General features: G+C 41.8%; 1 protein-coding gene across 1 annotated transcript in view; it reads right to left on the reverse strand.

Moving 5' to 3' along the window:
- CCDC6 (coiled-coil domain containing 6) overlaps positions 1-17819 on the reverse strand; it is a 76126-nt gene that overhangs the window by 21443 nt on the left and 36864 nt on the right. Inside the window, exons 3-4 of the mRNA XM_015571815.1 lie at positions 2226-2329; positions 221-381 (exon numbers count right to left, since the gene is read on the reverse strand). Coding sequence (XP_015427301.1) covers positions 221-381; positions 2226-2329 — 265 coding nt within the window. The remainder of the gene's footprint in view (positions 1-220; positions 382-2225; positions 2330-17819) is intronic.

Here is a 17819-nt window from a genome sequence, read left to right on the forward strand (position 1 = left end):
TTATTTTGTAGAACAATTCTAAACTAGGTGCCTGGCCCTACTACTATAATTTTTAAAAAAATAATGTATTCCAAGATGGCAGGATAAACATGTACTGGTAATGAAATACATTACAAATTTGACTAACACAAATCAAACAGTAAATGTCAGTAAAATCCTTGGTACTTGGTAAGTGGATTAATTCTGCAGACAGAAGACAGGGTAACCAGAGGCTACGTACGCTGTAACTGAGCGGCCCTCAGCTGCTTCTTCAGCCTCTCCACTTCATTCTTTAAAAACCGGATGTGGCGCATCATGTTTTCTGGAGAGTCGATCTCCATGGAGATGTCTCTAGGTGATGGGGGAGCTGAGACTGGCTGGTCTAATTTCTCCTGCAGGATTCTTTATGGAAAAGAAAAAATCCAACAATGAAAAACTGTTTGCCTTTGAAAGACAAAACATACTAGCCAGAGGGCTTGTCTTAATAGCAACCTCCTGTAATGAATGAATTGCAGAACCAATTCACAGGGTTGCTAATCTCCTCTGCCCATTTCACATGAGCTTCTGGTCACCCTGACCTGGTATTCGGGTCCAAGGGCAGCGCTGAAGGACCCACCCTCCTTTTCCTTCCTTTAAGTTGCCACTGGTAATTAAGCATTCCTTAAAAAAAAAAATCTCTAACATTTGGTTCTAAGTAGTATGTCTGGCACACAGAAGGCTCCAGAGTTATCTACTCACTAAATGTTTGACATGCTGGTTGAGGACATGGAGATACTAACGGAATGTCACTCTCTCAAAGCTGAAGGTTTATGAACTGTGCACTTTCAATCGCGGTGGATAGTGGCATAACGTAAGAGACTCAACGTATAAAATTCCCTGCTGAAAACCAAGCTGAGGGCATGGCAAACTGATGAGAGGCCCTTGGCTTCTGGCCATAGCTAAGGCAAAAAGTTAAAAGCAAAACAAAACAAAAATTATTAGGTTAATAATTGGCAGTTCCACCTTCCCCACTAATTATCCTTAAGCACATAAAATGCGTATTTGTTATATTCAACAGCTTTTGAATTTAAAATGTCAATTTCAGATTGCTCAACCCAATAATCTGCAATAATTCGATACTGATTGTGTTCTGCAAAGGAAGACTGAATGGCAACAGACCTCCATGTCCCCTTTTATAGGTTGCTGGGGGTTTTTGGTTCTGTTTTGTTTTTAACTTTTACCTTTGAGTTTGCTCAACGGCTCTAGCTGAGCAAACCGGTAGGTTAAATGTTGTAATGGTCCCTACATTTATTATGTTAAATATTTTTTCCTAATTCCATCTATTAGTACAACTACAATAACGCAAAACACAGCTGGTTCAGCTACATCTTGAATATTTCCCTGTAGATATACAGTGCCTCTACTTGCACTTTTTTTAAAGCCTGTGGTATGTTTCTATTTTGCAAATCTTGAGATAAACTCAGAATGATTTATGGATTCATCCAAACACAGTATTTATGGCAAAAGGACTCTGGTTAGCAAACAAAAAGGTCCTCGTAAGGTGGATTAATGAACGTTTCCAAGAATCTCCCTTTCTACACCCATCCTTACATCCCTCATACAGAACTCCTTGCTATTCTTCAAGCCTGGCTCCAGCCCTCCAAAGTCTGCAACACTTAGAAATAAGGGCCTGACAGTACCTTGCCCAGAGGGTTCAAGAAATGTTTGCCCTTGAATGACATTTCACATCCACGCACATACATTTAACGCAAAGAATGCTAACCTTAAATATGTACGAGCAGTTCTTTGCAGCAAGTTTTAAGACAATTACATGGTAATTTTTCTATCAAAATCTCAGTCTTCCTAACAAAGTACACTTTATAAATATATAATAACTGCAGGCACGTAGTACATACGCTATACAGTTTAGAAAAGAGCTGGGGAAGCCAGCTCAATCAAGTAAAAAAGCTGAAACTATAGCCATCCTTCAGAACAATTTAAAGGTGAACAATAGCACCTTGACTAATTTCTTCACAGCCTCTGACACCAAATGGAAAGAAATTCTACTGGGCCAGTGTGAGTGAAGTGTAAAGAGGTGACCAACATGAAAAGAGGTCAGGAAGCTTTCAACATGTTTTTCATTTGACAAATTAAATGACGTGCATCAACCATGGAATTAAAGGCCCCATTGTTATTCTTCAGTCACACCCAGAACAGCACCCTGGCCACATACGCAATCCCATATTAAACAGTAAGACGGAACAAACCGCTTTTCAGCTTCAAGTTTATCCATTCTTTTCCAGAGACGATTAACTAGTGCTTCTTGTTCTTGCTCCAAAGTATTTTCAAGGTCAATCTTCTCTCGTCTCAACTAGAGGAAGGAAAAGAGGTTTTACTGAGAATAGCAGGCCACTTAAACTTTGATAATTAGATTTCTTGATTGGACCATTATGACCCCTTTACTTGGAGAAACTGCAAAGAAATGGCCAATTTTCTAGCACAGACACTTTAAATGCATCTATTCTTACACTCTTGAGAAAACCAAGACAGGTTCATTCTGTGATGTTAAAGCTTAATTGCTGTCTGGTACATCACTTGTTTCAGCATTTATTCAAGGCACATGGAAAATCTTCCTTTAAGAGAGTTCGGGGGGAGTTCTGCTTACTAGTCAAATATGTCCCAAGATATAAAAATAGGCACAAAATTATAAACACCAAATTCACAGTACTGGTTACCTCCGGGGAGGTAGGAAAGAAGGAAACTTTGATTTGAGGAAAGGTATACAGTTGTGGAGGGAACCCCAAACTATTCTACCTCATAAAAAGCAGCAAACTGGGGAAAATTCACTTAACCAATCAATACTGAGAAATATGAAAATACTGACATCAACGCCAGGCGCTGTTTAATAAGGAAGTAGCAGGGAACCCAGAAGTCAGAAATGTCTGCTTTTGCGAACTTACATTTTAAAGGCATCAAGATAGTAAATGATACAAATAAATTACATATTTGGTAGAGGGTGATAAGGATATGAAGAAAAAGGCGAGTGAGAGGGCTAGAAAATGCAATGATCAGTAGACCTCACAAGGACAGGTAGAGAGAATGTGCTGCATCATATTTTTGTACTTGTCTATGCATTTGAGGTATTAAATAATTTTAACAGGAAGTTTCTTTAAAAAGAGAGAAAGGCTAGGTGACTGCCCCTATGCTGTCCCTGCAACCAAACCCAATTCACCTTTTCCATCACTGAGTCAACAAATTATTTGTGATTGCACAGCTGCAAAAACGCCACAGTGGCAGATTTCACGTTTCCTTGGGAGGTCACAGAGGCAAGCTCCTACTGATCAAAGATCCCTGCATATGCAATAAAGTGAGACCAACATCATGTACAAAATGTAATCTTTTAAAGTAACCAAAGTAGATTTTATCCAACAGGTAAATGAGCCTGGGTCACAGAGTCAACTGAAAATACAGCGTCAGGATTATTTTCTTTGCACGAGGGGAGTAAAGAAAGGGTGGTGGGATGTCAGAGTCAGTCAGACGCATTTTGTGCTGTGAAGCTGGGAATAGACTAATTGGACGCATGCTCCTCAGAATGTTAAACAGTTCCTACCTGAACAATGAGAAAAGACCCAGAAAGCTGCATAGAACTCCTAACTTAGTGAGATTCTGTGCTGACCACATTTTTGGCCAAGCTTTGAAGTATGATTCACAGCCATTTTTTAAAGAAACAACATTCTAGCTCTGGCCGGTTTGGCTCAGTGGATAGAGCGTCGGCCTGTGGACTCAAGGGTCCCAGCTTTGATTCTGGTCAAGGGCATGTACCTTGGTTGTGGGCACATACCCAGTAAGGAGTGTGCAGGAGGCAGCTGATCGATGTTTCTCTCTCATCAATGTTTCTGACTCTCTATTCCTCTCCCTTCCTCTCTGTAAAAATTCAATAAAATATATTTTTAAAAAAAGAAAGAAAAAGAAACAACATTCTAAGGCATTTGCCCTTGAAGGACCCTGTTCCTGTGTTTGACTAAAAGCATTATAGCAAGTACTTGGCAGACAAGAAAAAACTCAAGTAAGGCATCATTTTGTAGTAGGGAAACTTATGTCCAGTTACGTTTCATTTTGGAGTAATCATGCACAGTGCTAACCTATAACTTGAACATCCAAAGCTGCCTTTGCCTATGGATAACTTACTAGATGTGTGGCTCTACTCACCCGCTGTGAGCCTCAACGTCCCCATCTGTGAAATGAGAAGGTGGACCTACATGGTTCCTGAGGGACCTTTCAAAGCTACCCATTCTATCATGCTCCACCAGTGTCAGTCTCAGTCTGGGCTGGCTCAGAGCTAGAAGCAATGAGACAAATCATCGAAACCGCCCATTTCATTTCAGAGCTGAAGGAACACAGGATCTTAAGGAGAAAGTAGGATTTGGGGTAAATGATGCTATGGGTTGGGAGCCTACCTTCTTTGCCAAGAATTCTTGGGAGTAGCGGGGTAAGGAGCAGCTTCCTGAGTCTGAGAGTATGAGGACACAGAGAAGAGAGCAGGACAAATGGGTTGAAAATGGACATGAATCTCAGCTTCTTCGGGCACCAGCTATCAATTTACTGCCCGCTTCAGCAAACTGAGGCTTCCTGGGGGTGAAACTTGGGACTGCTTTACCAACTGGCTCTCCTAATTTATTCACATGAAGTGGGCCACACAGGAGGCCCCAGCTCAGCAGCCCAGGCTTGGGTGTTCCATTACGCGAGCTGGCAGCGTTGTAGGAGTCCGTATTATTTAGCCCCCAAAGAGCAGGGTTTCCGGACTTGTCTTTTCAGCTTTAAAAATCTCTCAACTTTTCAGCATCGCTGGGGAGTTCGGATGGACATTAAGGGGCAGAGAAGTTAGAGGGAATGGTATTATTTGTGATTACGATGAAGTGCCCATTAAATTCCTTAACAGACTTGACCTTCCATCTCCTGCTCATTTATTTCCACAACCTACCCATTTAGAGCCCAATACAGACACCACCAGTTCTGCCAATTGAGGCAGAAGGAGATTTCAGGTGCTTCTGACATTGTCCGTATCTCGAACAATCCTCAAATCTGGGAGAGTACTAGTATGTGCTAAGTTTACAGGGTAAGTCAGAAATCTGTGCTCGAATCACGACAGCAGCCCAGTGGTGCATTGCTCTCACTATGCTGGTCTCTATCTGTAATGCGCTCCCCTATTCCCTTCCTAAGAATATCCCGTTGCTTTTTTTATTCAGTGTTCATGCAATTGGCATCCGCTCATCCATCGCCATACATCAAATTCTCAAGCCCCTTCTGCCTGCTTTTTCTGGGAGCATTGATGGATATAGCTGATTCGTAAACATACTCATTTGAAAGGCCGCCTTGTAATTAAGTCAGTTCAATGGACTGCCAGATTCTTTACTTCTCTTCAGTAGCTCTCCTTCTCATTACAGGTTAATTAACCTCAGACCAAGGGTTCTTATTATGTTCCCAAAATAAATACAGAGCTCCTTTAATGGATAAACTTTGTGTGTATAAATTTAGCCAACTCATCTGAATTCACAGCTCTTCCTGCCTGTGTCTTCTCAGTGGGCAGATACTGACCTCCACCAAAATAGCAAAAAAGAGAGGGTGCAGCTGAGAGATGGCTCCCCACACTATCGGATTTCTGCCTCCCGGTAGCCTTTTCCCATTTAAAGAGAAGTATGACGCTGGCTGGGGTGGAAGGAGAGGTGGGGTAAGGAATGCTTGGCAAGAACGTCTGATAAGAATGTTAGCCTCACCATGGTACTCAGCCACAGAATTCTGAAAGGCTTTAATGGACCTTTTCAATCTACTTTGAAAAGTTTTAGTCTAACTACCATATAATCATTTCTACGAGAAAATATATTCCAAACACCTGACTTGAAAAACAAATTTTGGGGTCGGAGGTGGGCGGTAAGAGATTAAGATGTACAAATTGCCAGTTACGAAAAACAGTCCCAGGGATGCAAAGTACAGCATAGAGAATATAGCCAATAATGTTATGATAACTATGCATGCTGTCAGATGGGCACTAGATTTAACAGGGTGATCACCTCATAAGTTACATAAATGTCTAGTCACTACATTATACACCTGAAACTAATATACTGTGTATGTCAACTGTATTGCAAAAAAGTTTTTTAATAAAAAAAATAATTTTGGAAAGCAGCCTATTACAACAAATCCGAGATATTAAGAGAGGGCCCTGGCTGGTGTGGCTCAGTTGGTTAGAGCATCATCCTGAGCATCTCAGGGTTGTGGGTTCAATTCCCACTCAGGGCACAAACCCAGGTTGCAGGTTCGATACCAGTGAGGGTGCATAAGGACGGCAACCAATAGATATTTTTCTCACATACTGATGTTTCGCTTTATCTCCCTCCCTCCTTCTCTCTCTAGAATCAATAAAAAAAAAACAACACACATCCTCGAGTGAGGATAAAATAAATAAGTAAATAAGTAAAAGAGAGGGGGAAGCCCGTGGAAGGGCTACCATGAACTCAGACAGACAGATTGTGACAACATAAATAAAAAGCACTTAGGATGATGATGCTATAAGGAGTGGACCTGATGTTTAAAAAGAGAAATAGCAGAGTACTCTCTAGGACCTACATTAACCTAATTCATAGTTGGCTAGATTTTTTTCTTTTTTAACAGAAAGAGGTAAACAGTTGTTTCCTAAGAAAACAACTGGGTGATGGGGATTAGCACAACAATTTCCCCAAACCTTCCAGGTTAGGTAGTATCTGATGGCCATTAAAAGTTCAGCCCAATTTCCTACCAACTTATTATGTCATATCATAGGTGTCCAAAGGGGTGACTATGGAAGTTTATCAGAATCATCTGGGAAAATAAAAAGCACAAAATTAAGAAAACAACTAAATTAAAGTCAGAAAAAAGAGCCCAGTTTTTGCAATGGACTGAATGTTTGTGCCCCCCAGTTCGTATTGAAGCCTAAATCCCCAATGTGATGGTTTGGAGGTGGGGCCTCTGGAAGGTACTTAGGTTTAGTTGATATCATGAGGGTGGCCCCCATTATGAGATTTCTAATGACCTTCCTAAGCGTCAAGAGAGACTCTGCAGCATGCTGCTCCCTCTCACGTGAGGACGTAAGGAGAAGCAGGCAGTCCGCAACACTAAGATGCCCCTCGCTAAAACGCCATCAAGCTGGCACTGATCTCAGACCTCAGGACTCCAGAACTGTGAGAAATAAGTGTCTGTTCTTTATAAACCAGTCTGTGTTCTGTGGTATAGCAGCCCAAGTGGGCTTAAGGCAGTTTTTGTTTCTAGTAGAGACAGTAAAAGATCTTACTTAGCTCATTCCATCCTACTTTGCCAATACGTATGAGCTAATCAAGGTTTTACGTATTGAGTCCTCACTCAACGTTGTTGATTGGTTTTGTGACTTCAAACAAAACAATGCAGGCTAATAGATATAAACAAGAGTTAAGTTCCTATGGCATCTCATTAACACGATCAAGGTCCGATGGTCATCGAGGACCTGCTGTACACGGGAAAGAAGTGACTAACAAGATTCATGAGGGAGCTATTAAAATATATGATGTGCAACTGACACAAAGGGGTTAGAACCATGCACAATGGTCCTTGGTCTCTGGCAAAGCCTTCACACATTAAAGCAACAGAGGCAAGTAAGGCAAACCTTAAACAGGCCTCAGTTGGCATCTGCTCAGGCGATCGGTGGAATTGTGCTCAGCACTGGCAATTCTCCTCGGCTAGAAAACATCTGACCCTTACCTTCTGGCAAAAAAAATTTTTTTAAGAAATCAAGCAGCCAATTTGTATTACAGATGAGTTAAGACAGGTGTTCCTAGACCACAGAGCCCCTGAGGTACCTATTGGATTAATCAAGCCGAGGCTGGTTCAGAATTAAAAACAAGTTCTAGGTCAGTGGTTCTCAACCTTGGCGGCCCATTAGAATCACCTGGGAATCTTTTTAAAATCCTGACTTCTGGGCCTCCTCCTCCGGAAATTCTGTTTCTTTGTTATGGGGTGGGGCCACAACATTAGTAACAAAGAAACAGAATTTCCGAAGGATGAGGCCCAGAAGTCAGGATTTTAAAAAGATTCCCAGGTGATTCTAATGGGCAGACAAGGTTGAGAACCACTGTCCTAGGTCATCACAGTGCTGAGCACAGGAAGAGCTAATGGAAGTTGGTCAGTGAAGAACAGGAGAAAAGGAAAGGAAGGATCGTTACGTTCAAGTTTAGGAGGCCGAAAATTACAACTGAAAAGAAATTTATCTATGTACCTCAGAAATATACTGCTAGACGGAAAAAACATGCAAAAACATCGTAAAGAACTATTTATACAGCAAGATAAATAGGGCTGTCTTTTGGATGAAAGTTATATTGGTGATAATTTATATTCCTACCTTTTCCTACCCCCACCCACTTTTTAAAAGAAATTTACTATTTTTAATAAGAGAAAATACTTAAAGACATCTAATCCTAAAAAATGACAATTTGCTAATATAATTTAATTGTAAAGCCCTTAATTAGGATGTTAACTTACATATGTAAAATACAGAATAAGCCCATATACTCTCAAAGGATAAATGACAGCTTTCTGAAGACTGAGAATTTCTACATTGCCTAATTAAACTTCTTTATCATAGTGCACAACTGTTTTCTTCTAACAAATTATGTTCCTATAAAAATAACTTCAGGATAACATTAATATCCCATTAACATTCATGTGAAAATGACACTATTTCATAGTTTATCAGCTCAATAAATTTTGCTTTAGTTCAGTGATGTTGAAAAACAAAGGCCTTTATGAATTCCCCACACTTATAATTACTCAGATTTATATAGTTTCTGGACTTAAGTTTTCATCACGATGTTAAACAGATGTGATACCAGGTTTATAATTCTAGGGGACTCTTTTACCAAATAATTACCATTGATGGAAAGCAGGTTTCCGCATCTTGGATAGACATCCTTTCACTACATCAAGGAAAAGTGCTTGGAAAGCAGTCATATAGCGTGTATTACAAATATACTATTACATCAGGGGCTACTATCTGTCCATTATCTAAAATAAGCTTCTTTCACAAAACAACATTTGGGAAACTTCTCTTAATGTGTTTTATCTAAAATGAAAGTTCTTGGATAAAAGAAATCATTTCTTTCTAGTCATGACCATACCCATCCCACTTCTTTACATAGAGGTGTTAGATTTATGACTAACTTTCATTCTCTAGCCATGGTTCAGCAAAGGGGGAATGCCACGCCTCTTCTAAATGATCAACCAAATTCTTATCTTGGTCATAAAGAAATAGACTTTGTTGATTTTGAAATTATAAGCAACTAGGAAGTCTGGGTTTGGTATCTCTGGGTTTGGTATCTCTGGGTTACCCTTGCTGTAGCACACCAATGTCCTCCAACTTAACAGGCAGTCTCCACCCACAGTGCTTTACCAGAAATGCACACTGTTGGATCATGATGAGGTTCCTTTTTATAAAGGAAACACGTTTAATATTTTCCCGGCCGTCGTGTAAGGTCGTCTGTACTGTACAAATTGATCCACATGGCAAGTGGTATCTGATGCTTCAAAATAGAGTCTGACAAGATGGAACACAGTGAGTCCCTGTACTTCACTGAAATGAGGTCCAGGGAAGGAATTCTAGGGATTGGGGGAGGGGGAGGTGGTGGTGGTGGTGGTGGTGATGGTGGTAACCACATCACGTAGAGATACTTGTCTGTGTCCCTGACAGAGCTGAATCTACTTTCAAAGGTCTGGAGTTGGGACCCCTCGGTTAGCTTCATGACCTCCCGACAGCTCCTGGATTACAAAGCAAAGCCACCGCAAAGCGAGCCTGCTGGAGCTTCAGATATCGCCCAGTGCCCCTAGTTTACCTACTTCCCGGGCACCAAATCCCACTAACTTTTCAGCTCTGCGCTGAGGCGTGTCCCCCTTCAAACAAACAGTGGGCAGAAAGCTTGTACCCAAGCTTCTCAAGTCGCCCAAACACCCTCAAGGATTTGCTACAATCAAATTCCCACTGAGGCGACTTTGGGGTTGACTGTGAGTATGTCTGGCTGTGCCCCCAATGCAGCTCATCTGAATGTGCACACATAGGTTATTACATTTTACCAAAAAAAATAAAATAAAAGCCGGGCAGCAAATTATAATACACTGCTGTTAAAGAAAGGAGGAAGAAGAGGAGGAGGAGGAGAATGAAGGACAAATATAAATAGCAGTTGTTTGGGGAGGCTTGTAGTCTAGGTAATGTTTCATCATTTTTGTACTTCTATGTTTTCCAGTTTCTTGAAAGAGAAATAGATTACTTTTAAAATGCAAATGTTTAACAGTAAAGATTCCAAGGCTTCCATAATTTGAGATCAGTATTTGAAATCTAATTTCAAAGCAAGCATAGTGTTCATTAAATTTCATGCCCTTAATGCAAGTGAAACCTCAAGGAACGTGGTTGTTCTTTGAAAAAAACAAAAAAGGCACACAGACACCAGCAGGTGCTGCCCAGAGCTATTACAACAGAGGTCTCCCACTGCCGGGGGCTACAAGGGCAGCTGTTAGCATGAATAAAATGCTTGAAAACCCAGTATGGTCACACTACCCATGAATTTAAGAAATACTTGGTTCCACCACCACCACCACGACAACAAAAAATCAACCAAGGACACAAATCTGAACATGAGCCACTGGCCACTCAATTCACAGCTCAGTCACCAGGATATGCAGATATTCTGCGTAACTCACTAGAGTCGGTCACTGCAGCTGCTAAAATAAGTAGCATCTGCCTTGTATGGAGACTGATTATGATGTCAGTTTGGTCTGAAAAAATTAACCTCCAGACAAGTAAGGCAGAGCCCACCTGGTAGCCTTCACTAAGAACCCCTGTTCTAAAAGCTAGAAACCTAAAACTTCCCTTTCTTCCTCATAGAACTTAAAATATACTATGCTTCCGAGAGAGAGAGAGAGAGAGAGAGAGAGAGAGAGAGAGAGAGAGACAGACATTGGGCCAGTGGGTGTCGCCCCTGCAATGCCCCTGGAAGCCAGAGTCATGTCAAGTGTCGTCGGCTAATGTTGTTTGCTGGCTAAAGGTAATCACTGGGCACCTGCCAGCAGAGACATGCATGAGCCTTGGTGCAGCTCCATGGCAGCCTTCCGCATGGCCCTCACAATAAAGGCAAGCTTGTGCCCTCAAAGTCCCTATACACAAACTGCCAACCCCTCTCCCCGCCCCCTCTTTGTCTGGCAACAAAGAGAAGGGACTCAACTTCAAATCTTCTTCCTGGGTTATTTTCTCTGTTCTCAGCATCTCTATTCCATGCAGTAACTGCACTCACTTTTTACTGCATTCTCCTCTTCCATTCCTGTCTCCTCTCACATCCCTGGTTCCCTGAAACAAGCTGGACTTAGCTTTACCCAGCCCGTGTGTATCAATTAACAATCAATCAAACCCAGCGTCAGGGAGCTTCAGGTCCTCCTCAGTTGGTATGGGGAATGGGGTTGCAATGGGAACGCTGCTCCTCTCCACAGCACTGCACAGAGCATCGCTCGTCATTGTCCATAGGTTCGCTGCCCTCACTGGACCAGCCTCCGTGAGGCCAGGGGCCTTTCTCAGCAGTTTGTGGCAGATGGCAGGCATGTAATCAAGGTGTTGAATTAATGCAGGATATGTGCCATACAGGTGCACTGACCGTAGTAGCATGGACAAAGAGGACGTCAAAGTGGTGGGGTCACAGATGACATCTGAGCACAGAGATTCATAAAGTAACAGGTAACCAGGTGAAGGAAGGTGGTGAGACATTTGAGGCTCAACTGATATGCATGCGCATTTATATCCTATGTCATCTACCACAGACATTAGGTGGATTCTTCCATTATTAATGGCAGCAGCTACAATTTTTGGAGCACTGACTAGGTGTGAGTCACCAGGGATATGGTGGTGAGGTCAACACCTACCTCTACCTTCCAGGAGATTTAGAGGGAAGACACAATTTGTTTAACTGTTTGCTAATTACTATTTGTGTACCAAGTGTTGCAAGAGAAGGCTGAATGTTAGCAAGTACTTTACAGCACAGACCCCTGAGTGACTGGGAGAGGGGTGTCAGTCAGATGAATGAGGATGGGAGCGGGAGGGAGAAAGTAGCCCAGGCAGAGGAAACAGGTCCATGGAGATCTAGAGCAGGAAAGCACTGGGCACATCAGAGCATGTTTTTCAAACTGCAGGTCACAACCCATTACTGGATTGTGAAATTAGTTGAGTCAGTTGTGACCTACATTTTGCTAAACATGAAATAAGGTTGAATGGAAAATCAGTGCAAAGCACATACAGTTGTTGGATGAAACCTGTCCCAGTCACATATACAGTTACAAAAACATCAGTGCCCTGGGCTGCCACGTAAACTTATTTCTGGCTGTGTAGTCCACACTGCAACCACTGTGCAACACGCATGGAGAGTGAGGAGCGGCACAATGGAAGATTAATCCTCCCAACCAGCCTACAGGTTAGGGAGTATGTCTGTTTCACAGCAGAGACCCAACTGCTTGCCTGAGATCACCCAACTTATCCAGGTGGGAGGAAGATTTGAAGCTAAAGAATCTCCCAACTACACAGGCTAAAATGCTGTCGGTACAAATGGGGGCTAATGAGTAGAATTACCATTCCAATTCTAAATTCAACCTGTAGATATGGGTATCTGTGCTTTACAGGACATCTCGGACAAGAAAACATACCTCAAATGACAAGATTAACTGAGAAAATGACCCTGGCGTGCCTGGTACAGGGCAGGCAATCCTGCTCGTCACATTGAGTGTTTGCCGGATTGCACCGCCAATTCTCCACTAGCTGATCCCGGTATTTTTCTATTGTACCACCTAATAAAGGGTTAAGTGTGCAGTCCACCCGTTTCTGGCTGCTGTTTTCTTCTTTCCCATAAGATAATTTTCTGAGCCAAGTGCACAGAAGGCCCTCACATCTGGTGGGCTGAACTTCATTTAATAAATAAACGAATGCATGCCTCTTAATGCTGGTTATCCTTCTCCAGAGAAGAAAAATCCTTCCTAGTTGGCAGAAATCATTCAGATCAAGATTTGTTGACAGAGAGAATATTCCAAGTTCTAAATGTTCTTACCTAGGAAAATGTGAACGCCAAATAAGCGACTGACAGTGAACACATATTTGAATAGAAGTCTTTAAATCATGGCCACCACCAGTGTTTGTTCCAAGCCCCCAGGAGCACTAATGTCCTGTTGACTAGATTAATCCAGTTCATTAGACTAATGCTAACTATCAGTGCAGCAAAGGCCTCATACTTTCACATTATTCTGAACAAGCTTTTCTACATTATTTTCAGAATGCTAAATAAATGCCCAAAAGGTAGCTAAAATAAATGATTAAGAGCTCCTTAGCGATGCAACTTGAGGAAACCTCTTGTTCTCCGTCTGGGTTTCCATTTCTGAAAAAGCAGTGTAAGCAGGTTAGGCCACTTACAAGCCAACTCGGTCTACCATCAAGTGGCAAGTCACACGAAGCCACCTTCCACTGCTTTTTCAGAGGCGAGGGGAGCAGGAAACTTGTCCCAAAGCCTGGGAGGAGACCCGGAGCCCCTGCCTCTGGATTTCCTCATGATTTCCTCACTGTCTCACGTCTCCGCCAGGGTCTGGAGACAAAGATAGTCCTTCCCCAATTCATAGGATTTTAGTTTTCCAGGTAGAAAATCCTATGGATTCATATATTGCAAAACACCAACAGAACAGACCATTTATAGCATAGAGACCCTGATGATGGAGCTTAACATTCCCTACTTGAAGAATGAAAGGATCCCAGACTCTGGGTCTACGAGGAGAATAAATGCTATCTGACTAACTGTCCATGCCGAAGGCCTGACTTTTGGAGAGAAATTTACAAGGAGGCCATCTGCCTTGTGAGTTAATTGGGGCCTACTTTCAAAAACAGCCCAAGACGGAGTCTCAAACCCTGTTAACAGGGAGTGGGCAGGTGCCTACTTGTTGGGGTCCTGCCCCAGCAGGTCCAGGGATTCCCAAAGGTGTGGACGGAGTCGGCGAAGAAGGAATGACAGAGGCAGCGTTCAGTTGATCAGCATAGTGAAGTTCTCTCTTTATTCTCCTGTTATATCTGTATTTATACCATTTGATTTTAATCCTATCCATTCTATTCCAAAGGTTAGGGCATTAAGGAGATTATCCTAAGTAAAGATTATGTAGCTGAAGTGTGATTGTTTGTAGTTAAAGTGATTAACTACCCGCCTGGCACTTAATTAAGGGGTTTTACTGATGCCCTTCCTCGTCCTGTTAATCCCTAACTGCAGGGAAAAATCCTCACCTGGGGAAACAACCTTTCTCCAGGAGGTCCTGTTTAAAACACATATTGGGTTGTTTAAGACTCGGAAGACCTGTTTGTGACTTTGCCAACAGGTCAGTCCGAGGCTTAACCCTATATCAGCTCCCCACACCTACTTAAAAGCCATTACAATCCACACTATACCTTTAAAACAAACATGTTATGGCCAACACAAATCCATGGTAGAAGGCCTTCCAATATTCCTTCTGCACAAGCAACCCATTAGGTTCAAAATATGGATTATTTAAAAATTAACAGCAGCATCCAACTTATGTTGAGTGCTTATACAGGAAGCATTGTGTGAGTCACCTTACACTCTCTTTCATTCATGGCATCTAACATAAGTTTGCTACCATTGCCATTTTATAGATAAGGAACCTGGGGCTCAAAAGTGAACTGACTGGGACAATAGCCACACTCAAGAAAATGAATTTGGATCCCCTACCTCACACTATACATACAAATTAATAACTCTAATGGATCAGAACCTAAATGTAAGAGCCAAAAGTATAAAACTCTTAGAAGAAAACAGAGGGATAAATCTTCATGAACTCCGATTTGGCAATGGATTCTAAACTATGACACCAAAAGCAACAAAAGAAAGACATAGATAAATTAGATTTCACCAGAACTTAAAACTTCCATGTTTCAAAGCACACGATCAAAAAAGTGAAACACACACAAAGAAATGATATATCTGATAAGGCACTTGTATCTAGAATATAAAGAACTCCTAGAATTCAATGATAAAAAGACCTCTAATAGACTTTTTCTAAGAAGATACACAAATGGCTAATAAGCACGTGAAAAGATGCTCAACATCATTAGCCATCAGCGAACTATAAACCCGCCAGGAGATACCACTTTATCATCAGAATGGCGCAGCCACTTTGGAACACAGTCTAGCAATCCCTGCAAAAGGCAAACAGAGACACCACAGCAATCCCACTCCTAGAGATACATCTAAGAAAAACGAAACAGATGCCCACACAAAATATGTATATGAATGTTCACAGCAGAATTGTTTACAACCAAATGGCTGAAACAACACAGATGAACATCAAATGATGAATGGATAAACAAAATATGGTATGCCCATACAGCAGAACGTTATATGGCCAGGAAAGGAATGAAGTACAGACACATGCTACAACATGGATAGAAACATTCTATAAGTGAAAGAAGCCGATCACAATCACAACAGACCATGTACTATATGATTCCATGTATATAAAGTCTCCAGAATGGGGACATATACAGAGACAGATAGTGGAGTGGTTCTTGCTTAAGGGGGAGAGGCGATTCAGTAGCAGCTGAAGGGTGCAAGGTTTCTTTCTGAGCCGATGGAAATGGTCTAAACCTGATTGTGATTGTCGTTATACAACTTCGAATATGCTAGAAACCACTGGATTATACATTTTAAATGGGTGATTTATATGGTATGTGAATTTTATCTCAATAAAGATGTTACAATAAAAAAAAGTGAAATGAGATATTGAGCAGAGGAAACAGTTCACACCTGGTTTCTTACAAGCACTGTGCCCAGGCCCTGAACACTACACTGAACTGCCTTCCAAAATAGAAAAGACCACTCCTCAGTCACCTGTCCAAATCCATACTTCTTCCAGCAAAGCAGGTAGGGCATAAGGCACCTTGAAAATCACCTTCAAATAGCTTCTAATTTTAATTTGTCAGATAGAAGAGCAAAGGCATGTACCACACACTAATCATTATAAAGCATAGTATAGTACATGCCTTTGCTCTTCTGGTAATAATGCATAATACAGGATACATTATATAACAGATTACGACATACTGTATATAATATAATACAGATGATAAACCCAAGAGATGACCACAGAGGGGGTCAGATCACATCCCAGGAAACATAAAACAGATTTATTTCCACCCAAGGAAAAAAATAAACATTTCCCCTAAACACTGACTACAATAATTTATAGCGAAGCAAAATACAGAGTAAAATCTCCAACATTCACTCATCCTGAACATATCCAAAACAAAGGGGGGAAAGTTTTATGATTATGTTCAATTTCTCCATGTTAATTAAAACAGGGACTTGATACCCTGGATCTGAGGTTTATTTCTGGTACAGGTCTTAGCAAAGCACGTATTCCGTTGTGGAAATCCACCTCTTTACTGTTGAGGTTTGAAATTACCTAAACATGCACCAAGCCATTAGCTCAGAGAGAATGTGTGCCTTGGGCCTCATTTTAAAGGGGTTCAGTTAGTGAAACCACTAAAGAGTCTTAAGGGGGTGCAGCAAGCCATCCTCCCCCAGGGACTCTGGGATGAGACTGCCCTTCTCTCTCTGACACTAGGCTACTACCTCCCCCTTGTGGCCACCCTGGGGGTTACAGCTCTCATCCCAAGATCTCCTTAGGATCCTGTGAACAAACACGAGAGCGAAGCCCTTTCCATGATTGACCACCATCACTGTGAAGGCCAGGCCATGTCAAGTTCTCGCAGTACCAACTACTGTGAGAATGTCATTTGGTTAATTCTTTATTAACGAGTACCACTAACAAGTACTTGGTGTATCGGGGACTTAACAAGAATCTTCAAAGCTTTAACTTGAATAGAACTAACTGGCTATTGCCTACCCTGAGAATTAAACAGGTGAACTTTAGAACAAAATGTTTTTAAACTGGGGGGGGGGGGGGATTAAAGGGGGGGGGGGGGGGGAGCCTTCTAAATTTAGATATTGCACCTGAATTCTGAAGATAAGTGGTAAAAATAGATTACTCTGAATACGTATAAAATAGCAAAACCTTGGGAATGGAACTTTTTTCCCCTTTTATCTGAAAGGGATAGAAAAAATATTTTTAGGGCCATTATTCATAGTCTTGGAAAACCCAGCCACATTCTTACTTCTGCCATGTAGGTAGGGTCAAGAATAACATGCAAAGTCAGCTAGGTAAGTTTCAAACAAACCCTGACTTCTCAAACCTGGCGTTCCCATCACCATTCATTCGCAGGCATAATGAAGAAGCCAGTGCGGTTCTGAGGGTGACTTAAGAACCAGTCAGCATGGATACACAGAAAGATACACCCGGAGAGCCTAGAGACGGGATAAATCAGACCACTTTGCATGAAAGGGTTAAACAAATCATCAAACTGGCCATCGGGATCCATATTACAAAGAGCTGGAAGGTGTTCATCAATATACTGAATTTTACACGGAAACCAGATGACAGACGCTGTGAACAGCCTCTTATTTGTCTCAGGGGAAATAACATTTCAGGACACTATAGTGGGGAAAGCATGGAGGAGGATGTAGGCCAGGGACTGACAGGTAACTCTGTCTGACACACCAACCGGTGTGGACCAATCACCGCTGGCCACAGGTCTACGTGCTGGAGTCTAAGAGCCAGTCTGGACTCCTCAGGCAAGGGGGCTCAACCAAATACCCACGTCTGCCAAGGGCAATGGACAAAGGGATTGTGCACTGTTTCTGTCTTCCTTCTGCACCTTTCTAAGC

The sequence above is a fragment of the Myotis davidii genome, unplaced genomic scaffold (genome assembly GCF_000327345.1).
Source record: "Myotis davidii unplaced genomic scaffold, ASM32734v1 scaffold1187, whole genome shotgun sequence".
Taxonomy (NCBI): domain Eukaryota; kingdom Metazoa; phylum Chordata; class Mammalia; order Chiroptera; family Vespertilionidae; genus Myotis; species Myotis davidii.